The 27,524-nt window shown below is 45.7% G+C and overlaps 1 protein-coding gene across 3 annotated transcripts in view; it reads right to left on the minus strand.

The window, feature by feature from the left end:
- LOC134927139 (serine/threonine-protein phosphatase 6 regulatory ankyrin repeat subunit B-like) overlaps nucleotides 1–27,524 on the minus strand; it is a 223,420-nt gene that overhangs the window by 36,041 nt on the left and 159,855 nt on the right. For 2 of the 3 annotated variants that reach the window (XM_063921203.1, XM_063921201.1), the window contains 7 exons: nucleotides 21,416–21,622; nucleotides 18,512–18,613; nucleotides 16,088–16,186; nucleotides 15,120–15,266; nucleotides 5,653–5,760; nucleotides 4,277–4,330; nucleotides 3,695–3,892 (listed from right to left, as the gene is read on the minus strand). In XM_063921203.1, coding sequence (XP_063777273.1) covers nucleotides 3,695–3,892; nucleotides 4,277–4,330; nucleotides 5,653–5,760; nucleotides 15,120–15,266; nucleotides 16,088–16,186; nucleotides 18,512–18,613; nucleotides 21,416–21,622 — 915 coding nt within the window. The remainder of the gene's footprint in view (nucleotides 1–3,694; nucleotides 3,893–4,276; nucleotides 4,331–5,652; nucleotides 5,761–15,119; nucleotides 15,267–16,087; nucleotides 16,187–18,511; nucleotides 18,614–21,415; nucleotides 21,623–27,524) is intronic. The other variant, XM_063921202.1, reaches the window with a different exon arrangement.

The raw sequence follows: 27,524 nt of genomic DNA on the forward strand, positions 1-27,524 counted from the left end.
TTAAAATGGGTCTCACCGAGCCGTCCGGCTTCGGTACCACAAACAGCGTGGAGTAATACCCCTTTCCCTGTTGTAGGAGGGGTACCTTGATTATCACTTGCTGGGAATACAGCTTGTGAATGGCTTCCAATACCGCCTCCCTGTCGGGGGTAGACGTTGGTAAAGCAGACTTCAGGAACCGGCGAGGGGGAGACGTCTCGAATTCCAATTTGTACCCCTGAGATACTACCTGCAGGATCCAGGGGTCCACTTGCGAGTGAGCCCACTGCGCGCTGAAATTCTTGAGACGGGCCCCCACCGTGCCTGAGTCCGCTTGTAAGGCCCCAGCGTCATGCTGAGGACTTGGCAGAAGCGGGGGAGGGCTTCTGTTCGTGGGAAGAAGCTGTCTGTTGCAGTCTTTTTCCCCTTCCTCTGCCCCGGGGCAGATATGAGTGGCCTTTTGCCCGCTTGCCCTTATGGGGACGAAAGGACTGAGCCTGAAAAGACGGTATCTTTTTCTGCTGCGAGGTGACTTGGGGTAAAAAGGTGGATTTCCCAGCCGTTGCCGTGGCCACCAGGTCCGATAGACCGCCCCCAAATAACTCCTCCCCTTTATACGGCAATACTTCCATATGCCGTTTGGAATCCGCATCCCCTGACCACTGTCGCGTCCATAATCCTCTTCTGGCAGAAATGGACATCGCACTTACTCTTGATGCCAGAGTGCAAATGTCTCTCTGTGCATCTCGCATATATAGGAATGCATCCTTTAAATGCTCTATAGTCAATAATATATTGTCCCTGTCCAGGGTATCAATATTTTCAGTCAGGGAATCCGACCAAGCCACCCCAGCACTGCACATCCAGGCTGAGGCGATTGCTGGTCGCAGTATAACACCAGTATGAGTGTATATACTTTTAAGGATATTTTCCAGCCTCCTATCTGCTGGCTCCTTAAGGGCGGCCATTTCTGGAGACGGTAACGCCACTGGTTTTGATAAGCGTGTGAGCGCCTTATCCACCCTAGGGGGTGTTTCCCAACGAGCCCTAACCTCTGGTGGGAAGGGATATAGTGCCAATAATTTTTTAGAAATTAGCAGTTTTTTGTCGGGGGTAACCCACGCTTCATCACACACTTCATTCAATTCATCTGATTCAGGAAAAACTACGGGTATTTTTTTCACACCCCACATAATACCCCTTTTTGTGGTACTTGCAGTATCAGAGATGTGCAAAACCTCCTTCATTGCCGTGATCATGTAACGTGTGGCCCTACTGGAAAATACGTTTGTTTCTTCACCGTCGACACTGGAGTCAGTGTCTGTGTCTGGGTCCGTGTCGACCCACTGAGGTAACGGGCGTTTAATAGCCCCTGACGGTGTTTGAGACGCCTGGACAGGCACTAACTGAGCTGCCGGCTGTCTCATGTCGTCAACAGTTTTCTGTAACGTGCCGACACTGTCACGTAATTCCTTAATTACGGCCATCCATTCAGGTGTCGACTCCCTAGGGGGTGACATCACCATTATAGGCAATTGCTCCGCCTCCACATCATTTTCCTCCTCATACATGTCGACACACACGTACCGACACCCAGCACACACACAGGGAATGCTCTGATAGAGGACAGGACCCACTTAGCCCCTTGGGGAGACAGAGGGAGAGTTTGCCAGCACACACCAGAGCGCTATATATGTATAGGGACAACCTTACAATAAGTGTCTATCCCTTATAGCTGCTTATATCTGTTATTTTGCCAAATAAGTGCCCCCCTCTCTTTTTTACCCTGTTTCTGTAGTTGCAGGATGCAGGGGAGATTCTGGGAGCCTTCCTACCAGCGGAGCTGTGTGGGAAAAATGGCGCTGTGTGCTGAGGAGATAGGCCCCGCCCCCTTCACGGCGGGCTCTTCTCCCGCTTTTTTCTGGAAAACTGGCAGGGGTTAAATACATCCATATAGCCCAGGAGCTATATGTGATGTATTTTTTTTGCCAAATAAGGTAAATTCATTGCTTCCCAGGGCGCCCCCCCCCCCCCAGCGCCCTGCACCCTCAGTGACCGAAGTGTGAAGTGTGCTGAGAGCAATGGCGCACAGCTGCAGTGCTGTGCGCTACCTTATGAAGACAGGAAAGTCTTCTGCCGCCGATTTATGGAGCTCTTCTTGCTTCAGTATCTGTAAGGGGGCTGGCGGCGCGGCTCCGGGACCCATCCATGGCTGGGCCTGTGATCGTCCCTCTGGAGCTAATGTCCAGTAGCCTAAGAAGCCCAATCCACTCTGCACGCAGGTGAGTTCGCTTCTTCTCCCCTTAGTCCCTCGATGCAGTGAGCCTGTTGCCAGCAGGTCTCACTGAAAATAAAAAACCTATTTAAACTTTTACTCTAAGCAGCTCAGGAGAGCCACCTAGATTGCACCTTTCTCGTTCGGGCACAAAATCTTAACTGAGGCTTGGAGGAGGGTCATAGGGGGAGGAGCCAGTGCACACCAGCTAGTCCTAAAGCTTTTACTTTGTGCCCAGTCTCCTGCGGAGCCGCTATTCCCCATGGTCCTTTCGGAGTCCCCAGCATCCACTAGGACGTTAGAGAAAAATGGCTAAGCCTCTGGCTTTCTGCAGATCAAGCAATATATAATGGCAAACTTCTCTAATCAACCTGGTAACATTCCTCAGGTGCTGCAGGAGGGGGTTACTTCTGGACAAGAAAAACAAAAGGGATTTTTCCCACGCACTCTGCGGGCTGTTAGTAACAAGAACTGTATACTATATAATAATAGAAAATTTAGAGCTCTTTGTTACATATATTTTGCTGTGTGTGAGTTTGGGGAGTGGTAGTTAGTATTAGGGACCTCCAGTAATAGAGCAGCCGTGAAGTGGCCTGGAGGCTTATCATATTTTTTGCAAAATATATGTAACGAAGAGCTCTAAATTTTCTATTATTATATAGTATACAGTTCTTGTTACTAACAGCCCGCAGAGTGCGTGGGAAAAATCCTTTTGTTTTTCGGCAGATCATGCAAGCAGGCCAGGACCACAGGAGGAACTATGAGGAATTTGGGGCCTACTACTCCTTGGGGGTCATTCCGAGTTGATCGTTAGCTGCCGTTGTTCGCAGCGCAGCGATCAGGCTAAAAATCGGCATTTCTGCGCATGCGTATGCACCGCAATGCGCACACGCGACGAACGGGTACAAAGCCCTTTGTTGTTTTGCTCAGGTTCTAGCAAAGTTTTCAGTCGCACTGACGGCCATAAGAAGATTGACAGGAAGGGGGCATTTCTGGGTGTCAACTGACCGTTTTCAGGGAGTGTTTGCAAAAACGCAGGCGTGTCTGAAAAAACACAGGCGTGGCTGGGCGGTCGCTGGGCGAGTGTAGGACGGCAAATCCGGACACGAATAGGCTGAAGTGATCGCAAGCGCCGAGTAGGTTCAGAGCTACTCTGAAACTGCACAAACTGTTTTTGCAGATCTCGGCTGCACAGGCGTTCGCACTTCTGCTAAGCTAAAATACACTCCCCAGTGGGCGGCGGCATAGCGTTTGCACGGCTGCTAAAACTAGCTAGCGAGCGATCAACTCGGAATGACCCCCCTTATCTGATAACTGTCTCCTACCAAACTCTACTGCACCTACACTCATATCTGCCACTATTCACTGGACAGAGCCTGCCCTCCTATCTGCCCACGTCACTGTGACCACGTGGCTTCTGGACCACGGAAAGAAGAGCACCTTGTCAGTAACGTTGATTTCCGCGCCTTGTCCGATGAGAGTTCTCATCATCTCGTTGTGGCCGTTGGCAGCCGCCAGGTGGAGGCAGGTCCGGCCTCTGCTGTCTTTCACGTGCAGCTGGGATGTGGATTTGCTGAGGAGGAGGCCGACCACAGCCGTATGCCCGTTTTTGGCCGCAAGGTGTATAGGGGTGGAGCCCTGCGGAGACGTAAGTGCATATATGTACACAGTGTGAGAACAGGGCCGTACAGTACACAAGATGAAAATAAATACCTAAAAGAACTAGAAGTCAGAGTTTTACGGTCAAGTTTTCCATCACTCTTAGCTTTTACTTTCCTGCAGCATAATAAGGCGGTGAGAGGATACAGAAAGCTCACCAAGTAAAGGACAAGAAACTACTTTAAATTTGCAGTGACACCAGTTACCACTTCCCTGTGTGTGAACGGCACCATCTGACTTCAAACATTCCCTTCTATTAACTTCACCCTAGGAATTCTGGGTAGAGACAGACAAAGCACTCCTAACTTGACACTAGTGTAGGCCATCTATATGTTTCAGATGGTCTTCATCAAAATACTGTACCTGCATAGAGCCTGAAACTGACTGATAATTCCATGCAGTGTATACTGTACAGTACTATAAAAAAAAATATTTAATTTAAGCAAAAAGTTTAATTAACAAGAACATAACAACTCAAACAATTGGATTCAACTTTAGGTGAGTATTGCAGACAACAAGGTTACCTAGTGGAAAGTACAAACATGATGAAAACGATTGTGTGTCACAATCTGTAAATGTTTTTGAACAAATATGAATCATGAAGCGCAAATAGCCGGGCTGTGTGCCAATTTGCGCAGGTACTGCTACTAATAATATTAATAATAATAATACTTCCAGATTCCTGTGAAAGAGCAGAGTCTGAGGAGCCCGGGACGGGATTGTTCCCTGGCTGATGGGTGGACCTGGGCGTACCTACCCACTAAGGGGGTAATTCAGACCTGGTCGCATGCAGGCTCTTTTTTGCAGTGCTGCGACCAGGTAATCGCCGCCTACAGGGGAGAGGGTAAACGCTGTGCAGGGGTGCGAACGGCTGTGCAGAGAGCTGCACAAACAAAAGTTTGTGCAGTTTCTGCACAGCCCAGGACTTACTCAGCCGCTGCGACGATCCGGGATGTTGCTGACGTCAGAAATCCGCCTCTGGGCACACCTGCGTTTTCCCAGACACTACCTGGAAATGGTGAGTTGCCACCCACGAACGCCTTCTTCCTGTCAATGTTCTTGCGATCGCTGCCTGCGCATTGCGAACCGCACGCATGCGCTGTTCAGAGCTGATCGCACGGCTGCAAAAAAAGGCAGCGTGTGATCGGCTCTGAATGACCCCCTAAGTGATAGAACTGTCCATAGAACTGGTGCACCTGGTTCTATGGAGCAGTGCAAACGTTGGATTTCACTTTGCGGAGCAACATTAATGGAATTTGGTAAAGGGTGAAGACGGCCCATATTTGCGGGTGTCCCTTACTGTGAGGAGGGGGCACATAGCTATTCCCTCCCTGCCGACGGACACTAGTTTTGCACCAGCTCTGATCAGTTCCCATCTGCAGGAAAGAGCATTTCTAGGTGCAGCTGCCGATGTAATAAGGACATTCCCGATGTCTCCTCAATCTCCTGAGTGATTTAATCCCAGAACGAGGATAAACCAATGATTAATAAAGGAGACAAAAGCTTATACTTGATTTAATGAATGTTGTGGCTGTAACGTGGTTGGAGGAAGCGCTACACTGTGATACTTACACTGTTGTCCTCCATACCTGTTGGCAGACCATACAGGCCCATATAGATGCACCGGCTGAAAACCAACACGCCCCCAGTGCCCTGAGCCAATGAGGCCCTCTGTATTGAACGACTCTGATTTGTAAACGACAATCAGCGGGAATAATTAACAACATTAAGGTCGTTACCTGTCGGCTGGTCGCAGCGTCGGCCTGAACTCCGGGATAGTTTAACAAGAGTCGCACAAGGCTTTCGTGGCCGGACTGAGAAGCCAAATGCAACGGCGTGTATCCAGACTACAAGAGAGGGGAAATAAACACAGGGACGCTTTATTCTGGAGGTGATAGAATTTAGAAACGCATAAAAGGAAAATAAATAAATAAAATAAAAAAATAATTATAACATAACCTGATTGATTTATAGAAACCTACTGAAATAAATATAAAGACCCCTAAAGTGTCTCAATGTGGTGATGTACCAGCTTCAATCAGCCGCAAGATTCCTCCAGAACCTCTGGCGCTAATGCTACAGTACGTATTCCATAGAGGTGAACGCAAAGCACGGGCAAGGTTTCCCTCCCGCTCTAACCTGAGCTTTACCGAATCGGCTACGTAGGATTTATCGGCAGAAAGTAACCTATAGGTGCGTCCAGTTTGTACTTTTTGGCATGTTTGTTTTTTCTGTCTGTTTGTATATATGAAATGAATTATATGTTAGATTCGGTTGAGCATTAAAGTTCTTCCAAATCCTCTAATACAGCACAATTTCCAAATGAGCATAGAGAACTGTATTTTGAAGACTCTTTTCCTTAATGTATTATGGGGTGTGGATCGTTGAGTCGACAGTGACTAGGTCAACACATGACATAGGTCAACACATGACATAGGTCAACATGGTTTTTTTTTTTTTTAATAGTGTCGTTTTCCTAGTAAAGTGACCGGGAACCCCAATGAGTGCACCGTGTCCCCTCACTTCGCTCGCCATACTTCGTGCAAAGCTACTATTCCCAATCGTAGTCAACGTGGATCGTAAAGTATGAAAAATGTAAAAAAATGGGGGGGGAAATTTGTGAAAAACTCATGTCGACCTTTTCATGTGTCGACATAGTGACCATATCGACCTAATGCATGTTGACCAATAGTGGTCAACCTAATGTGTGTCCGCCTATGTGTTGTTGACCTAAAAACCAGATACCGTATTATGTGTGCGTTCTCATAATTCAGTATAAATTGTATTCTATCCTGACTATGGGGGTAATTCAGACCTGATCGCAGCAGCAAATTTGTTAGCAGTTGGGCAAAACCATGTGCAGTGCAGGTGGGGCAGATGTAACATGTGCAGAGAGAGTTAGATTTGGGTGGGGTGTGTTCTCATCCTACCTATCTGATCGCTCCTTCAGTGTTCGTTTCTCTTCTCTACCTCTCTCAGTTGGAGTACCGCAAGGCTCAGTCCTAGGTCCTCTGCTTTTCTCTATCTATACCACATCTCTTGGGAAACTAATCAGCTCTTTTGGATTTCAGTATCATCTGTATGCAGATGATCCTCAGATCTACCTATCCTCCCCTGATTTGTCACCATCTGTACTTGGCCGGGTCACTGAATGCCTTTCTGCCATTTCATCCTGGATGACATCTCGCCACCTCAAACTTAATATTTCCAAAACAGAATTAATTATATTTCCACCGGCCAATAGCAGTTACCAACCTGATATCTCTATCACTGTTGAGAACTCTACAATCATCCCTACCCCACAAGCTCGCTGCCTAGGTGTCATCCCTGACTCTGATCTGTCCTTTGTTCCCCACATTCAATCTGTCTCAAGTTCATGTTAAAGAAACATATCCAAAATACGACCATATCTTACACAAGACACTGCAAAAACTCTAATCCACGCTCTCATTCTCTCCCGCATTGATTATTGTAATAGTCTCCTGACCGGTCTTCCCAAACATAGGCTCTCACCACTACAATCCATTCTGAATGCAGCTGCGAGGCTAATCTTCCTCGCTAGACGTTCATCGTCTGCAGATCCGCTCTGTCAGTCCCTCCATTGGTTACCGGTATTCTACTGTATTAAATATAAAATACTTTTACTCACATACAAGGCCATTAACCAAACTGCACCAACATACATCTCTTCACTCATCTCAAAATATTTCCCTACCCGACCTCTCTGCTCTGCACAAGATCTACGTCTCTCATCCACACTCATTACTTGTTCACACTCAAAATTACAGGACTTTATCCGGGCTTCACCCACTCTGTGGAATGCCCTCCCACGCACAATAAGACTCGCCTCTAGTCTCCAAACCTTTAAATGTTCCCTGAAAACTCACCTCCTCAGACAAGCCTACCAAATTCCAGACCCACCCACATAACCTTCAGTGCTTGCCTATCCAGTTACATCCTCTCTGTACAGTCCACATAACATCACATATCTTGTCTTTCTTTACTCTCACACCCTCCTGACACTTGGCCAACATTGCGGGGTATCATCATACAACCCATTAAGAACCTAGCAATCTGGTGGTCCATTATGCAATAGGTAGCATCTATCCTTGTGTATCAATGCCTATTTCCCTATAGAGTGTAAGCTTGCGAGCAGGGCCTTCCTACATCTATGTCTGTCTGTTTTTACCCAGTTTTGTTCTATTACTGTTGTTCTAATTGTAAAGCGCAACGGAATATGCTGCGCTATATAAGAAACTGTTAATAAATAAATAAATAAATAAATGGTTATGTCCATTTCCAAAGTCTTAATTTCTTCCATAGCGGATATATTAGGTTCATTCTGCGTCCCTTCATGCTCTACAGGGTAAGTTTACTAAACATCTATATGAATCGGTCACCATCATTGTTGTATTTCAGGGTCTAATTCGCAGATTTACTAAAAGACGATTTTTTTATACATAATTTTTAAAACTGATGTAGAAATATTTGACTGTTATTAACACATCATCGATGGTGAATGATTTAAATTAATCAGCATCAATCTTTAGTAAATTGACCCCTAAGAGGTAAGATTATTTTCCCAGTTCAATACAAACTTGCCGGCATGTAACAAGCAGTAAGTGAAACTTTCTAATGACATCATTATGTCACCCATCCGTCGTGCGATATTTCAGAAGAATCTCCGTTGTGTTGTGTACATAAGTAATGTGTACGCCCTGAACTACAACAGTACAGAACATTGTATTGCACTTGGTTGTGTTAACAAAGTTTCTCTTTCATCCACTAAGGGACACTGGAGTTCCTCTTAGACATTAGGGGTGTGAAGCCTGCAACCGGAGGTGTGGCACAATCTAAAAAATTTACATTGTCTGCACAGCCGGCTCCTCCCCCTTCATGCCTCAGTTTTGAAAATTGTGCTGGAGGTGCAGCACGTAGGAGCGCATAGCTCCTGACTAAAAGCGATAAAAATACTGGCTGCGTCAACCTAAAGAAAAGGGGGACATAAGTCAATGATTTTATGAGAGACAAAGATCCCTTTTGAAGGGATCTGCATCTCTCAACAGGAGATCCTCTGTGAGTCTGAGTAAGTACTGGTGGTATACAGGGCCCTAGTATTAGACCCCTATGTAAAAGAGCTCTGCTGTGTGAAATCCTCAGCTATATACATATTATAGAGAGCCAGCAGGGGGTCAGGGTCCCGGTACGTGCGGCGCTGGTTATTCATGCCAGACGCCGCACTGATGAGAGCGGAGTTAAGGTCTCCTCAATCCCTCAGAGCCGCGGTAGCGCGCGCGGCCATAGCAACGGGTAAGAGGCGCCGCTGAGACAGGTTCCCGGTTCGCACGTGCGCTGGTTGAACAGACGCCGCAGTAACAAGCGCGTTAAGGTCTCCTCAGCTGCGGGGAAAATGGGCTACATTACAGTCCCCCTCCGGACTACAAACAGTAAACAAAGGCGGTTAGATAAGGGGGAAGGAAGCCTCCCTTGCTAGAGGGCTCCTTTTACATTCCCCCTCAGGTGTAATATACAGGGGTGGCTGCGCAGGCATTTTTTAATGATGTGAATAGGAATTTTTAATGGCGGCCATCTTTAATTCCACATATAGGCGCCAAACTGAGGGACAGGGATCAGCCCTCCCCCTCTTATACCTTATCCAATGAACAGGCATTTATTGTAAATAGAGTTCCCCCTGCTGGTGAGATTTTAGATATCATTAGATAGAAATGAGGATCTCCTCCAGAATAATTCTTTATCACTTATATTTTCAAGGGACTTCTATTCAAAGATCCTGAGGAAAATACTGGAAGCACGTGGACAACCTACTGCCGTAGCTGATTGACAGCTGGGTCTGTGAGGGCTGCAAACCGGCTGGTGTTAAATAAAAGAAGAAGATATTTATAATTTTATTTTTAATAATAATTTTTTTGTTTTTTTTTGGTTTTGTTTGTTAGTTTTGTCTGCCCCTTCTAGTAAGAAAGGAGAAGTTTACAGCCGGTTTCAATCGCTTCACTCCCGTCATTTACAACAGCCTTTCTCTTCCTGGTATAAAGGGTGAAAGCTCTGTTTAATTGTTAAATAAACGGCTAATCATGTCTAAGGCAGCAACCAAGACATCTAAGACCTATTATGTGTGTACGAAGTGTAACAAGAAAAGCACGATGGTTGGCAGCTCCGGGGTGTGCGACTCCTGCTTAGACAGGGACGCGCAGCCTGGGAGCAGTGCTCAGTCTAGGTCGTGGGAGGATATTCTTACGGATAGAATATCCAAGGAAATGGCGGAATCACGCAAGCAACAATCAGAGTGGGCTGCGGGATTCTCAAAGACGATGGAAGAGTTCCTCATCAAATTAACGCCGCCCGCACAAGCAGACACGAATGTGCGCAAAGCAGTTAAAGACCCCTTCCTGTTATTCAGACAACAGAGGAAGAGGATGGTCTTATTATGGATACGGAGGAAGGTGAGTTAATTGAATCTAACCTGGACGTTGACTCTACGGAAGAGGATTCGGCAATCTCAGGTATTGACTCCTTAATTGATGCAGTTAAAGACATACTGGACTTTAAGGGAGAAGAGATTAAGGAACCTGAAGAATTCGACTTATTCGAATCCCAAAAACCACGTTCAGCAGTGTTTCCCATTCCTAAATCTCTCCAAATTCAAATGGAGGAGGCCTGGAAACAACCTGATAAACCTTTTCAATTCCCAAAACGGTTTCAGGTAACGTACCCTTTACCTAAGGGGGTAATGGATAAATGGGAGAATCCACCGGTAGTGGATGCTTCCCTAGGAAGGTTATCGAACAAGACAATCTTGCCGATACCTAATGTTACGACTTTAAAGGATGTTTCAGATCGTAAAGTTGACACGGCTTTAAAGTCGATTTTTGTAGCAGCAGGTGCAGCACAGAGGCCTACCCTCATCTGTGCTTGGGTTAACAAGGCCATGGAAGCATGGGCCAGCCGTATCATACAGGCTATTGAAGAGGAAAATAGCCTGGAAGAGATTACTCAATTGGCGGAACATATTAGAAAATCAGTTTCATACTTATGTCAGGCCTCTAAGAATACTAGTAGGATTGCATCGCACATCTCCGCATCGGCAAGGCGAATTTTATGGCTCAGAGAATGGCAAGGAGATTCTGACACTAAGAAGGCAGTGGAAGCCATTCCCTTTGCGGGTGAAACGCTTTTCGGTCCAGAATTGGACAAGTGGATTGCCCAGGCTACGGCTGGGAAGTCCACATTCCTGCCTACTCCTTATGCGAGAACCACTCCGCAGGTTAAGAGAGGTTATTCGGGACCAACGTTTAATTCCTTCAGATCTCAGTCCTTTTGAGCCAGAGGAAGAGGTTTCGGTGGGCCGGCACGTGGGGGCAGAGGTAGAGGCCGCTCACAGGCAACGACCAGAAAACAAGATAAACCTACTGACAAAACCGTGGCATGACGGTCTCCCAGCTCACCTGGGGTCTCCCCTGGTGGGCGCACAACTGGAGGGGTTTCAGGACAGATGGGCCAACACCTCTCCAGAGATCTGGATAAACAACATAATCTCTCAGGGGTACAGGATGGATTTTCAAGAAAGACCTCACAGTCAGTTTTTTACAGGTTTGCCTCGGTGCCCTCAGAAGGCAAAAGCGTTACTTACGGCAATTCAAAAATTGCTACAGTCAGAGGTCATTATTCCAGTCCCTACCTCTCAGAGGGGAACGGGATTTTATTCCAGTCTTTTTGTCGTGCCAAAGCCAGACGGGACAGTCAGACCTATACTCAATTTAAAAGTTTTAAACCAATTCTAAGAGTCTACAGATTCAAGATGGAATCAATCCAGTCGGTCATTGCAGGTTTGGAACAAGAAGAGTTCATGGTATCCATGGACATAAAGGATGCGTACCTGCATATCCCGATTTGGTCCCCCCACCAGGCTTACCTACGGTTTGCACTGGTGAAGGATCATTACCAATTCAGAGCTTTACCATTCGGCCTATCCTCAGCCCCAAGGATCTTCACGAAGATCATGGCGGTCATGGTGGCAGAATTAAGGTTACTGGGGATCACAATAATACCTTATCTAGACGATCTCCTAATCAAGGCCTCTTCTCAGGAGAAGCTGATAAAGGATGCTCAGACATCTCACCAATTTCTGATCCAACACGGATGGATAGTGAACTTCCAGAAATCCAACCTCATTCCAACTCAACGGATTCAGTTCCTAGGCCTGATATTGGACACGGTGGAATTGAAAATTTTTCTGCCAGAATCCAAGATTCAGGACATACGGAAATTGGTGACTCAGGTACTAAAGGCACCGACGGTTTCTCTACACCTCTGTGTACAACTTCTCGGGAAGATGGTAGCGTCGTTCGAAGCTCTCCAGTACGGCAGACTTCATTCCCGACCTTTTCAGATGAATCTCATTGCTCAAGGAGCAGGTTCACATTGGCTGCTTCATCGGAGAATTTGCCTTCAACCACAAGTGCGTGTCTCCCTGACATGGTGGTTGGTGCTCAAGAATCTTGCAGCAGGGAAAAGATTCGGTATTTGGGACTGGAGGATTCTGACAACGGACGCCAGTCTCAGAGGTTGGGGTGCCGTCCTGGAAGACCATCAATTTCAGGGAAGATGGACATTGCAGGAGAGCAGATTACCCATAAACATTCTCGAATTAAGAGCAGTTTACAATGCACTTCTCTTGGCAGAAGATCTGATCATGGGTCAGCACGTACGAATACAGTCGGACAATGTCACGACGACTGCTTACACAAACAGTCAAGGGGGAACAAAGAGCAAGATGGCGTTAAAGGAATCAACAAAGATCCTGTTGTGGGCGGAGAGGCGAAACATCATCCTCTCGGCAATATTCATCCCAGGTGTAGAAAACTGGGAAGCAGATTATCTCAGTCGACAGGACATGCATCCGGGAGAGTGGTGTCTTCATCCACGGATCTTCAAGATGGTAGTGCGGAGATGGGGCCTTCCGCAGGTCGACCTCATGGCGTCGAGGCAGAACCACCAGCTGCCAAGATATGTATCCAGGACAAGGGATACTGCAGCAGAAGGAGTAGATGCGTTGACACTTCATTGGGATTACGAAATGGTTTACATCTTTTCACCCTTCCCACTCATACCAAAGATACTGAAGAGGTTGAAACGAGAACGAGTGTGGGCGATTCTAATCGCTCCGGATTGGCCACACAGGAGTTGGTACTCAGACCTACAAGGGTTGCTGTCAGAAGACCCTTGGCGGTTACCTCAAAGAGAGGACCTGCTGTCTCAAGGACCGTTTCTTCACCCAGACCTGAACAGACTGCGTTTGATGGCGTGGCTGTTGAAACCAGGATCTTAAGGAACAGAGGAATACCTAGAAGGGCTATTCCTACAATGATTGCGGCTAGGAAGCCGGTGACAGCTGGGCATTACTACAGAATTTGGAAGAAATACATAGACTGGTGTCAGGAACGTGGATGAGATTAGAAGACCTTCCACTTATCCAGACTTTTACTCTTCCTTCAAGCCGGACTAACCTTAGGTCTGCGGTTGGGATCTCTGAAGGTTCAGGTGTCGGCTCTTTCCATTCTTTTTCAACAACGGTTGGCATCCTTGCCAGAAGTTCAAACCTTTTTACAGGGGGTGCTACGGATACAGCCCCCTTTTCGTACCCCCACGGCACCATGGGATCTAAATTTGGTGTTAGATTTTTTGAGATCACCTTTATTTGAGCCGTTACCAAGGACAGACCTAAAATATCTTTCTTGGAAGTTAACCTTATTGCTAGCTTTAGCTTCGGCTAGGCGGGTCTCTGAGTTAGGATCCTTGTCGTGTAAGAGTCCCTTTTTGATTTTTCATGAGGATCGGGCAGAACTCCGTACAAGAGCAGATTTCCTCCCTAAGGTTGTTTCGGGTTTTTATGTAAACCAACCAATTGTGGTCCCATCTTTCAAGGGTCTAGCGGATGGGGATGTGTCCTTGGATGTTGTCCGAGCTTTACGGGTGTACGTACAAATTACATCGTCCTTCCGGAAGTCAGACCATTTGTTCGTCCTTTATGATGGACCACAGAAGGGTTGGCCAGCTTCTAAGCAGACCCTGTCTCGATGGATTAGACTTGCCTTTAGGCAAGCTTATATTGCCTGTGGTAAACAGGTTCCGTTGCGGACGAGTGCGCATACCACTCGATCAGTGGGTGCCTCCTGGGCGGCTGCCAGAGGTGTTTCCACTTCTCAACTTTGCAGAGCGGAGATGTGGTCCTCAGCCCACACGTTCGCGAAATTTTATAAGTTTGATACCTTTGCGTCCGAGGATGCTATGTTCGGACGTTTGGTTTTGCAGGCAACAGACAGCACTCCCACCCTAGGAGATAACTTTGGGACGTCCCCTAATGTCTAAGAGGAACTCCAGTGTCCCCTAGTGGATGAAAGAGAAAAGAGGATTTTGGTACTTACCGATAAATCCATTTCTCTGAATCCTCTAGGGGACACTGGACGCCCGCCTCTGTGCTGTCAGTCCTGCTGTGTTATAGTTCTTGTTTATACAGTTCGTACAAACAGCGTTGGTTTTCGTTTAAAGAAGTTTCTTGGATGCTGTTTGGCATGTTGTACGGTTCGGTTCCTTGCCGGAGGCTCTCGTAACGTGTCCTTGTCTCTCAGTCAAATTTTCAAAACTGAGGCATGAGGGGCGTGAAGGGGGAGGGGCCGGCTGTGCAGACAATGCAAATTTTTTAGATTGTGCCACACCTCCGGTTGCAGGCTTCACACCCCTAATGTCTAAGAGGAACTCCAGTGTCCCCTAGAGGATTCAGAGAAATGGATTTATCGGTAAGTACCAAAATCCTGTTTTTCATTCAGTCAGTATTAATTAGATAAAAACTTCTGGTTAGGAAACACATTATAGATCAAAGGTCCATATACTATAGATTTATATTCTATACTTTTTTCCATAACATTGTCAGTTATACATTATTATGGCCCAGATTTATCAAGCTTTGTACAGTGATAAAGTACCAGCCAATCAGCTCCTAACTGTCATGTTACAGGCTGTGTTTGAAAAATGACAGGGGCTGATTGGTTGGTACTTAACACCGTGCAATTTATCACTCTCCAAGGCTTGATAAATCTGGGCCTATATTTGAATGTGTAACATATTGAGTGATGCAGAACCAGATGCACAGTTCCTTTAGACTGAATTAATCAGTTCCTCTTGGCCTTACCTCGCTGTCATGTTCTCTCGCATGTAACAGGTCACCGGCAGATTTCGGAAGCTCGCTGTTCACCGTGACTGGGAGCTTCGTTAAAATGTCCCTGACAACATCCAGTTGGCCAAACTGCGCCGCAACGTGAAGGGCGGTGAAACCGGTCTGGGAAAAGAAGTGACAATCCAGTGATGAGAATATTGATGACTTCTAGAGCAATTTGTTATTTATTTATTACCAGTTATTTATATAGCGCACACATATTCCGCAGCGCTTTACAGAGAATATTTGGCCATTCACATCGGTCCCTGCCCCAGTGGAGCTTACAATCTCTATTCCCTACCACATGTACACGCGCACACATTCATACTGGGGTTAATTTTTGTTGGGATCCAATTGACCTACCAGTATATTTTTGGATTGTGGGAGGAAACCGGAGTACCCGGAGGAAACCCACACAAGTACGGGGAGAATATACAAACTCCACACCGGTAGAGCCATGGTGGGAATGGAACCCATGACCTCAGTGCTGTGAGGCAGTAATGCTAACCATTACACCATCCGTACTGCCCTTGTTGTTATAAGCTGCAAATAATTTTTATGTTTTTGTATATTATTAGTTACATTTGAAGTCTTAAAATAAGGGAATGTTATATAACAGTCAAGAAATCTACTATTTGGAAAATTAAGTAATATGCTGTGAATTGTGTTATTTGCTCAACACAGTGTTAAACGGTCACAAAGAATGATTACGTTTGTCTTTATATATACATCAGGATATGTCACATTAGTAGTCAATAATACAAGATCTGGGTATATAAAAATCCTATATAATAAAAGACGAACGCTGCTCCTCACCTCTCTGGGGGGGGGGGGGGGGGGTAACTATATACAGTGGAAACATCAGGCTCTCAGTAAATATCAGTTAATAGAGCAGGTATGGATGGTACTGATGAAGAACCTGGGTCACCTTCCGCAGATCTTACCTTGGTGCTGGTAATATGAAACGAGACGCTGCCCTTTAATACGTCCAGAACATTGATATGCCCATTCTTAGCCGCCAGGTGGATGGCGGACATCCCTTCCTGTATACACAGAGGAGGAACAAACGCTACTGCGGGACAGTGATAACACGCTCTAACAGCAACAATCCGGCCAAGTCATACAGAAACTAATCATTTATGAGATTCTATGGTTACATGGACTGAATAAAGACCCATTTAACTGACAAAGCGATATTATAAGGAGGGGGGGGGGGGCCTGGACTGCACACCCTATTACTAAAGATATCAATAGGTACTATCATGCTGAGGCTTCTAATACTATGCTGGAGGAAGAGAGATGCAGATGCACACTCCTAGCACTAATACCCCTTTCACATCTCCAATGCCGGATCCCACCCGGGAATTGGAAACGGGTCCTTCCCGGGTGAGATCCGGCATTGGAGACTTACTGCTGGCTTCCCAACCCGGCAAAATGCTGGGTCGGTTGCCATAGCAGTAGGGGGCGGGGCTGGCAGTGGGGACGGAGCTGTTAAATGAGATTATCTCTGCGCCGCCTCTACCTATCTAGTAAACGGGTCCCGGATCGCCTCGACCCGAGAATCCGTTTACGCAGCCATTGATCCGGTATTCAACCCGGGAATAACACTGCTTTATTCCCGGGTTGAATTACCGGGTCAGGCGACCTGGGAATTCGGACACGGCCCTTTCACACCGCACACTGACCCGTGTCGATACCGGGTCATTTGTGCGATGTGAAAGGGGTATTAGTGCTCTTAGTGCTAGGAGTGTGCATCTGCATCTCTCTTCCTCCAGCAAAGTGATAATACAACCCTGGCAAATACAGTCTTACATACGATAACAACTGGTGTTGAGATTGTAATTGCTTTGCATTACTACTAGAGTTATAAAAGGTAAGTAAGGATGAGTAAGGGGAGCATTAGGGAGATGGGTAAGTAAGGATGAGTAAGAGAAGCATTAGGGAGAACGGTTAGCAAGGATGAGTAAAGGGAGCATTAGGAAGAAGGGTAAGTAAGGATGAGTAAGGGGAGTATTAGGGAGAAAGATAAGTAAGGATGGGTAAGGAGAGCATAAGAACGAAGGGTAAGGATGAGTAAAGGGAACATTAGGAAGAAGGTTAAGTAAGGATGAGTAAGGGGAGTATTAGGGAGATGGGTAAGTAAAGCTGAGTAAGGGGAGTATTACAGAGAAAGGTAAGTAAGGATGAGTAAGAGGAGCATTAGGGAGAACGGTTAGCAAGGATAAGTAAAGGGAACATTAGGAAGAAGGGTAAGTAAGGATGAGTAAGAGGAGCATTAGGGAGATGGGAAAGTAAGGATGAGTAAGGGGAGTATTAGGGAGAAACGTAAGTAAGGATGGGTAAGGAGAGCATAAGAATGAAGGGTAAGGATGAGTAAAGGGAACATTAGGAAGAAGGGTAAGAAAGGATGGGTAAGGGAGTATTAGAAAGAAGGGTAAGTAAGGATCGGCAGGGGGCATTAGGGAGAATAGTAAGGATTAGTAAGGGGGCATTAGGAAGAAGGGTAAGTAGAGATGGGTAGGGGGAGCATTACAGAGATTAGGAGCATTACAGAGATTAGGTGGATATATAGGTTAGGATGAAATGCCAGAGCTAGGGGTAATGGTAGGTAAATATTGAGTGAGTTACAAGAACAGGGGTAAATTATTTTTTTCTTATAGTGCGAGCTAAAATATATGGCATTATAAACTTTCCCAGATCCTTAATAGGGACAGCAGACACATATGTAACTTATGTAGAAAGGTGTCCTTGTTTGGTAACCCCTGTACACTATACACATGCCAGTACTGCTTCGCACCAATGTAACTACAGCAGTCTGATAAAGAGGTTATATTCCACTTTCTGTGACTGTGAGGATGGGACTTCCTGTACTAGCATGGGATGGGGGAGAGACGAGGAGAGGGGCGGACGAGGGACGGAACATTATTCTTTTATGTCATATTATTTACCAATGACCATACATGTTTCCTGCACTGGCACCTTGTTATATGTCTGAATGATTTTCTTTATTGCTTTTACTATAGTTTAGAGACATTGTATTATTCCACAGGTTCTCAAACTCGGTCCTCAGGACCCCACACAGTGCATGTTTTGCAGGTCTCCTCACAGAATCGCAAGTGAAATAATTAACTCCACCTGTGGACCTTTTAAAATGTGTCAGTGAGTAATTAATACACCTGTGCACCTGCTGGGTGACCTGCAAAACATGCACTGTGTGGGGTCCTGAGGACCGAGTTTGAGAACCACTGTATTATTGCATTACTGTACTGATGCTTCAATAAACAAAAATAGGTTTAAAAAAAGAAAAGAAAAGAAAAAGAGCTTATCTTAAAAAAAGATGATTTTATAACCCTGCAGAGTGAACTTACCCCGTCCTCATCGGAGGCGGATGCACCAGTTTCCAACAGAACCTTTACCACCTCTGCGTGTCCCCCTGCTGCGGCCAGGTGCAGGGGGGTGGAATCCGTAGTCTGGAACAGCAAGTGACGTGTTAAACCATTACCACATTGTGCTCTATGCTCCCTATTTGTAGTGTTTGGATAAAAGTAAACTAAACCTTTTTCTCTTTATTTTAGCCTAAAATAAGAAATAACTAATAATATTCCTGTTTTCAAGACACTAACCAGCTTCATGACTGTGTAAATGGACGAGAGATAACGAGCCTAATTCAAAGCTTTCCTGGCCCAGCTGCATGAACACACCGGCCACCCTGAGGAACCTATGTGGGCACTGCTATTATGTAGGTTAGGACTGCTGTATAAGAGAAGCCGTGACGTTGCTCAGCAGCTAAACATGTGTTTGCAAACATTTGTGACTAATTCTCTGAATTTTATTACCAGATACCTGATATATAATTATCTCCAGGTATGATTGAGCAACTGCCAAACTGTTTGTCTGCTTGTGTGCAAGAGGCATTGAATGGGAGCAGCATTTGGAAGGCATGCTGTTCCTTGTAGTGCCAATGGGAGATCCTGGGGGTGGCTCCTGGGTAAGTTAGCTCTCTGTCTGGAAGTGTTTTAGTAATAGCCTTTATCATGAGGCCTACTGTGACAAATTACATGGCCCTATGTTGGCACTGCTATTATGTAGGTTAGGACTGCTGTATCGGAGAAGCCGTGACGTGGCCAGCAGCTAAACATGTGTTTGCAAACATTTGTGACTAATTCTCTGAATTTTATTACCAGATAGGTTCAGGGATGGTTACAGGTAATTTTCAGTGTGCGGAAGGGAATTTAGGGGTGGGGATTTGCACCCCCCTCCTCTCTGTCTGTTGTTTGTCTGTGACCCCTCCCCCTTCCAGCACCTGATATATAATTATCTCCAGGTATGATTGAGCAACTGCCAAATTGTTTGTGAACCTGAGGGTCTCTCAGATGACCCACGTCCACGAACAGTGATCTGACGCTTCGGACGCAGCAGCGGGACACAGAAGCCGGCAGGAGGCGTCTATTTACACAGGGCGCCTCCTGCAGTATTACCATACACACACAGCAGCTGCGTCCATAAATCGTGGTGGCTGTGTGATCTGCACCCATCTCCGAATCTCTCATATGTATCATCCTAGGCACAATTCAGCAAATGTAGGAACAAGGGTGCAGCTGCACAATACACCATTAAAATTATAACCATAATATTGGAGGTTCTTGGCATATATTGGCCAGTATATGAGCCTGCCCACCTACTTCACGGTGACCTCATGGTGACAGCAAATGTCTGGGGTTAGATTGCCGAGGTTCTTATTGTGAAAAATGTGTCTACCTGAAACATCGGGTCTAATCCATAGTCAACCTGAAATCTCCTGATTCGCCCAACTACTACCACCACAAGGGGCAGATATTCACATCCCCAGCATAGGCAAATTTAGGGGGGGGTTCCAGTTGTCCTGAAATCCCGCTTCCTCACAGCACGGCCAGCAGCCTCTACATGCACTATAAAGGGTGGAATGGAGCTGATGTACATGCCCAGTGGCAGCAGATTTTCCTACCAAGTCTTCCGTGTTTGTGTCTGTGGATCTGATGCTCAATCATCTCACCAGAGAGAAAACCTGATAAGTGGTTACGGTGATATCATTTAATCTGCATATGTCTGACGTATGTATTACATACACTGCACTTTGTGTGGGCAGGCTATAACCTGTTACATGCTAATTATTCATCCTTCATGGGCTGGTGACAATCGCTCTAAAACCAAACATTTGGAAACCCCCCCTCCTCCGGAAATCCTGCATTTGCCAGTGCCTGTGGTTGTTACCATCTGGACATAATAATCCATGTTATTACATGTATAATCAGAGGCAATAAGGGGGGGGGGAATCATTTAAATTATCACTTTTTCCCCCCACTTGTTAAAAAGAGAAATTAGTCATGTCCACTCGTGTATTAAATTAATTAAATCCAACTGATAAATAATTGGCATTCATCAATGCTCAGTCTTATGGTGCCTTATAATTATAAAACAACTACATAGCCTCTCCCTAGTAATAAGGGAGAGATGTATAAAAGCTTCTGAACAGTGGAGAAGTTTCCCATAGAAACCAATCAGCAACTACCTGTCATTTTCTAGCATGTACTTGATAAATACTACCTCAAAGCTGATGGGTTGCTATGGGTAACTTGCCCGCTTTACCCCTCTTCAGAAGCTTTGATATAGTACATCTTCTTTTAATGGTTAACTATGTAGCAGAGTGCAGCAACATTGTATCCACAAAATGAATGGGATCCGGTCTCTAGGTCGACACTATCTAGGTTGACCATTGGTCGACAGTAACTAGGTTGACAGGGTTTCTAGGTCGACCGGGTCTTTAGGTGGACAATTTCTAGGTCGACAGGTCAAAAGGTCGACATGAATTTTTCACGATTTTTTCTTTTTTTGAACCTTCTCATACTTAACGATCCACGTGGACTACGATTGAAACGGTAACCTTGCCCGAAGCATGGCGAGCCATGCGAGGGGACGCGGTGCACTAATTGGGGTTCCCGGTCACTCTACGAAAAAATGACACCAAAAAAACATAAAAAAACTCATGTTGATCTTTTGACCTGTCGACCTAGAGACCCTGTCGACCTAGTTACTGTCGACCAATAGTGGTTGACCTAGTTACTATCTACCTTCCATACCACACCCAAAATGAATAGTATCCGCATAACAATTTTAATATATTTTTTGTGCCACAATTGACCTCAGCACCCCCACGAGACCACTTACTGCTGCACAGAGGGATTTTTAGCAGAAGCACTAGCGGCACACAGGGCGCCCACCCTGGCGGTCCTCACCTTGCTGCGCGCTGCGGTCACCCCGCTGCTGTTAGACTTCAGAAGCTCTTTGATCACCGCCACACTGCCCTTAGAGGCTGCAATATGGGCACAGGTCAAACCGTCCATGTTGGCCGACGTCACCAGCTCCGGCCGGTGTTTCAAGAACAGCTTTACAACGTCAGAGTGGTTGTTCTGGGCGGCGATGTGGAGAGGCGTTTGTCCTTCCTAAGGATAGCGTACAATGTATATGTATAGCATTACACATAAGAGCTTTCTTCTTTGGACTAGCTACATTCGTCCAAACATGTTACATATATTGCGCTATAATGTATGCATGGTTTACGGACCTTGGTGCGTTACATTGTAGCTGTGTTGTGATGCAGCATGCACGGAGGGTATATTTGGGCGCGATTTTGTGTTACATCTAAAAATGTGTCTTTTGTGTACATCTCAGATTATATTTAATTATTTGGGGTTGTGTGCTTCACAAGACAAATACAAACTTTAATTCTAGCGTATAGTTGCGTCTGGAGCTAAAATAGGCCACCCCCATTATCATCGCCAACTCGGAAATTTGCAGCAAGCCAATAAGATGCACAAAGACACACCTGGTGGGCTTGTGACTTAGGGCCTAAGGCAGACCTGATTGCAGCAGCAAAATCTTTCTCTAATGGGCAAAACCATGTGCACTGCAGGTGGGGCAGATGTAACATGTGCAGAGAGAGTTAGATTTGGGTGGGTTATATTGGATCTGTGCAGGGTAAATACTGGCTGCTTTATTTTTACACAGCAATTTAGAATTCAGTTTGAACACACCCCACCCAAACTCTAACTCTCTCTGCACATGTTACATCTGCCCCACCTGCAGTGCACATGGTTACGGCCATTAGGGAAAAACATTGCTGCTGTGATCAGGTCAAGTGGACACTACAGGTACAAGACACAGTCAGCTCAAAGTATATCAGTAATACACAGTGTAACAGGTTCTACACAAGGGGGGTAATTCCAAGTTGATCGCAGCAGGAAATTTTTTAGCAGTTGGGCAAAACCATGTGCACTGCAGGGGGGGGGGCAGATGTAACATTTGCAGAGAGAGTTAGATTTGGGTGGGTTATTTTATTTCTGTGCAGGGTAAATACTGGCTGCTTTATTTTTACACGGTAATTTAGATTTCAGATTGAACTCACCACACCCAAATCTAACTCTCTCTGCACATGTTATATCTGCCTCCCCTGCAGTGCACATGGTTTTGCCCAACTGCTAAAAAATGTCCTGCTGCGATCAACTTGGAATTACCCCCAAGGTACATTTCTCTATATACAGCATCTATATTCTAATGTAAATAATAGTGTGATATTTTTTAGTTTACACATACAGTATTGGGGCATATTACATTCCCTGCAAAATTTTTGAGGAAACACTACAGCGGCTATCACAAACATTTCTCTTAACGCCGGTATTCATACTCCTGATTTCTGCGCTATCCAATTGAAAAAAAAACAACAACAGTTGGTTGCGGTAATCTGTCCCCCGTAATAAACTTGCACGAAAAACAGAAAAAAAAATGTGCAATAGAAAAAATTCGTCTGTATCCCCGCCCCCATAAAATATTGAGGTAGCAGTAATAGATGTTATGTACAGTGCCAAATAAAAATATTTGGAGATTTAACCATTTTTAAGAAACAGATTTAAACAAATGCAAAACAATCTTAAAAATAAAACTTTTCATTTAATGAAATATTAGTAAAATGAAAAAAAAAAATGACCAAAGCTGATTTTGGGGTAATTTAAGGTAGCCCACCTAACAAAAAACAAAAAAGTAACATTTTTGTTTAGAAAATTATAACAAGCTATTTGTTTTCATTTAAATAAATACTTTACCTAAATTTGGGGTGTATAAAAAATGAAAAAGTTGGGGTAATTTAAGGACACTTTTTTCACCCCGATAATGGCATGTCATTTTTGTAACAATTTAGCTAATTAAAAACCTCCTATTGCCTACTTAGTAATGGAGGGAGGTTCGTATCCCAGGGGTTCTGAACCAATGTTCTGACAATTTGACCTTAATTATCTATTTTTCCTGAATTTGCACCCGCTTTTGACATGCGAGAAAAGAGCTGCCGTTATTCCTATACAAATGATCGCAGCTCAATTTCTCGTATTTAGGGGGTCATTCCGACCTGATCGCACGCTAGTTTTTTTCGCTGCGATCAGATATAAACTGCACATGTGTATGCCCCGCAATGCGCAGGCGCAGTGTACGGGTACAAAGCGGATCGTTGCTGAGCGATGGATTTAACGAAGAATGCATTCGCACAGCCGATCGCAAGGAGATTGACAGGAAGAGGGCGTTTGTGGGTGGCAACTGACCGTTTTCTCGGAGTGGTAGGAAAAACGCAGGCATGTCCAAGCGTTTGCAGGGCGGGTGTCTGACGTCAATTCCGGACACGAACAGGCTGAAGTGATCGCAGCGGCTGAGTAAGTTCTGAGCTACTCAGAAACTGCACAAAACTTTTTTGTAGCGCTCGGCTGCACATGCGATCGCACCCTTGCACAGCTAGAATACACTCCCCTATAGGCGGCGACTATCTGATCGCAGCGCTGCAAAAAATAGCTAGCGAGCGATCAACTCGGAATGAACCCCTTAATACAATATCAAAACCTCCATAGCTACCCTAAAAAAAAATTTAAGTTAACACTTACCCTTGCATTGGGGTTATTTTTATACTGCATTCGAGCAAGTTATCATAACGGACAAACATTGCACTCAATATGGAAAGTACAATTGGAAAAGTTCACACAATGAATTACTAAATAAACCCTGAATGCTGTAATATTGCAAAAATGTGTCATGTTGTCAGTTTTACAAAACCTGCTACACTCACCCAGCTAAAGAAGGCAGGAGGTTGCAAATCTGAGGGTTTTGGCCCTCATTCCGAGTTGTTTATTCGCTAGCTGCTTTTAGCAGCCGCGCAAACGCTAAGCCGCCGCCCCCTGGGAGTGTATCTTAGCTTAGCAGAAGTGCGAACAAAAGGATCGCAGCGCTGCTAAAAAATATTTTCGAGCAGTTTCTGAGTAGCTCCAGACCTACTCCTAGCTTGCGATCACTGCAGTTTAGTTCCTGTTTTGACGTCATGAACAAGCCCTGCGTTCGGCCAGCCACGCCTGCGTTTCTTAAGGCACGCCCGCGTTTGTATCTGACACGCCTGCATTTTTACACACACTCCCCGAAAACGGTCAGTTACCTCCCAGAAACGCCCACTTCCTGTCAATCACTCTGCGGCCAGCAGTGCGACTGAAAAGCATCGCTAGACTTTGTGTGAAACTGCATCAGCTTTTGTGAAAGTATGTCGCGCGTGCGCACTGCGTCCCATACGCATCTGCAGAAAAGCCGCTTTTTTATTCTGTCCGCTGCGAACAACGGCAGCTAGCGATCAACTCGGAATGACCCCCTTTGTGCGTTTGGAAATCCCACTGGTGCAGATATTTTTAAATCCTTAAAGTAAATGTGCACCCTCAGACAACTTTTATAATACAGTCAGTGTTGTTTTGCTGTCTTTGAAGAATATAGCTGTATTTTAATGCACAAAGCAGAGCTAGTTTGTGTCATACCCAAGGGTATTTAAAGTAAACACCTTTGTAGATGTTGAGGCGGCACAGAGGAGTAAGAAACAGAAATGTAATTAATATGTTGTAGGCAGAATGTCCAAACCAGTGCTCTATGGGGGCTGAAAAGTATTGTTACATATATATAGCATCCCAACAGTGTCAGGAGCAGACAGGCGCTCGGGGACTATAAATGAAGCGAGACCGACCGGTATCCGAGTCTTCTCAATGACCCCACACTTTGATCATCAGCGCTGAGGAAATTCTCTCAGCATTTCATGTCAACATCAAGGTCGCAGCTTTGGTGTCACCGGCGGTGCAGGATAATCACTGAGAGGAAAGGGAGCGGCACAAGTAGCTATGTCCTGCGGGCGTCCTGCAGGGCCAGCAATCCAGGAAGGGATACTTAGTGTGACAGACAGACGGCACTTTCATGTACGGAGTGACACGTGCGGAAGAGACGCCTCCTCTGATGTCACCGGACAAGTATTATGCAGCTGAAATGCGTCACAGTGCAGAACAATCACACACACGCTGCATCAGCCAATCCGGTAAACAGTAGGGATTCTCATGGTCCTCAAAGAAGAATTTAGATAGTGATGCTCATATCTTGCTGCAAGGGCGTAGCTACCATAGGTGCAGGGAGTGCAGCTGCTATGGGGCCCAGAGCTGAGAGGGGCCACCTTCCCTGTCACAGTTACATGTGTTATATACAGGGGTGTAGCTACCATAGGTGCAGGCAGTGCAGCTGCTATGGGGCCAGAGCTGAGAGGAGCCACCTTCCCTGTCACAGTTACATGTGTTATATACAGGGTGTAGCTACCATAGGTGCAGGCAGTGCAGCTGCTATGGGGCCAGAGCTGAGAGGGGCCACCTTCCCTGTCACAGTTACATGTGTTATATACAAGGGTGTAGCTACCATAGGTGCAGGGAGTGCAGCTGCTATGGGGCCCAGAGCTGAGAGGGGCCACCTTCCCTGTCACAGTTACATGTGTTATATACAGGGTGTAGCTACCATAGGTACAGGGCAGTGCAGCTGCTATGGGGCCCAGAGCTGAAAGGGGCCACCTTCCCTGTCACAGTTACATGTGTTATATACATGGTGTAGCTACCATAGGTGCAGGGAGTGCAGCTCCTATGGGGCCCAGAGCTGAGAGGGGCCACCTTCCCTGTCACAGTTACATGTGTTATATACAGGGTGTAGCTACCATAGGTGCAGGGAGTGCAGCTGCTATGGGGCCCAGAGCTGAGAGGGGCCACCTTCCCTGTCACAGTTACATGTGTTATATACAGGGTGTAGCTACCATAGGTGCAGGGAGTGCAGCTGCTATGGGGCCCAGAGCTGAAAGGGGCCACCTTCCCTGTCACAGTTACATGTGTTATATACAGGGTGAAGCTACCATAGGTACAGGGAGTGCAGCTGCTATGGGGCCCAGAGCTGAGAGGAGCCCATCCTTCCCTGTCACAGTTACATGTGTTATATACAGGGTGTAGTTACCATAGGTACAGGGAGTGCAGCTGCTATGGGGCCAGAGCTGAGAGGGGCCATCTTCCCTGTCACAGTTACATGTGTTATATACAGGGTGTAGTTACCATAGGTACAGGGAGTGCAGCTGCTATGGGGCCAGAGCTGAGAGGGGCCACCTTCCCTGTCACAGTTACATGTGTTATATACATCTTTCACCATTGTGTGGCACAGAGGCCTTTACAATCGTTTGCCTTGTGGCCTACATTATATCTTGTTATGCCCCTGTACCTGCTCATTTTAATGTGGTATATAAATGATCAGAAGGGCATTATTATGTTACATAATATGAACTGGGGCCCTGTGATTTGTCACAATATGAAGTGGAGGCACTATAGTGTGACATAATATGAAGTGAACTGGGGGCACTGTAATGTGACAATGTAAACTGGGGACACTGTCATAATGTAAATTGGGGGTATTCTGTTGCATAATGTGTACTGGCAGCCCTACAAAGTGACAAAACGTGAACTAGGGCACTATTATGGTTTATAAAATAAACTAGGGCACTATTACGGGGAATACAATTAACAACTGCTGTGGAGAGGTGCGTCTCTAGAAGCATTGGGACAGGGGCCCCTTAAAATTTTGCTATGGGGCCCACAAAGTTCTGGCTACGCCCTTGTCTTGCTGTAATCTGCTACGTTACCAAGCCACAAGGTGTCTCAGCGCGGCGGGAACAGATAAGAACCATTTAGAATACGCTTTATACTTTGAATACAGTTTTTACATTTTTGTAATGTCTCATGTTTAACTTTTTTTTTTATTTTTTTTATTTTTAATCTATTTTTAAACCTTTTCTTCCAATCGGTTTTTACTGCGCGTGTGAGAGTTCTCTCTCTCGCTCACTCATGTATGCGCATATCTACAGAACTGGCTCAGCGCAGAGGTGAGTTAACACCTCTCTGGGCCAGTATAACTGAAATGTCTCTGAATTTTTTTATTTTATTTAAAATTACGTCGATGAGGGATTATTGCCGACGATAAAAAAAAATC

Source organism: Pseudophryne corroboree, chromosome 5 (assembly GCF_028390025.1).
Source record: "Pseudophryne corroboree isolate aPseCor3 chromosome 5, aPseCor3.hap2, whole genome shotgun sequence".
In the NCBI taxonomy this organism is placed as follows: domain Eukaryota; kingdom Metazoa; phylum Chordata; class Amphibia; order Anura; family Myobatrachidae; genus Pseudophryne; species Pseudophryne corroboree.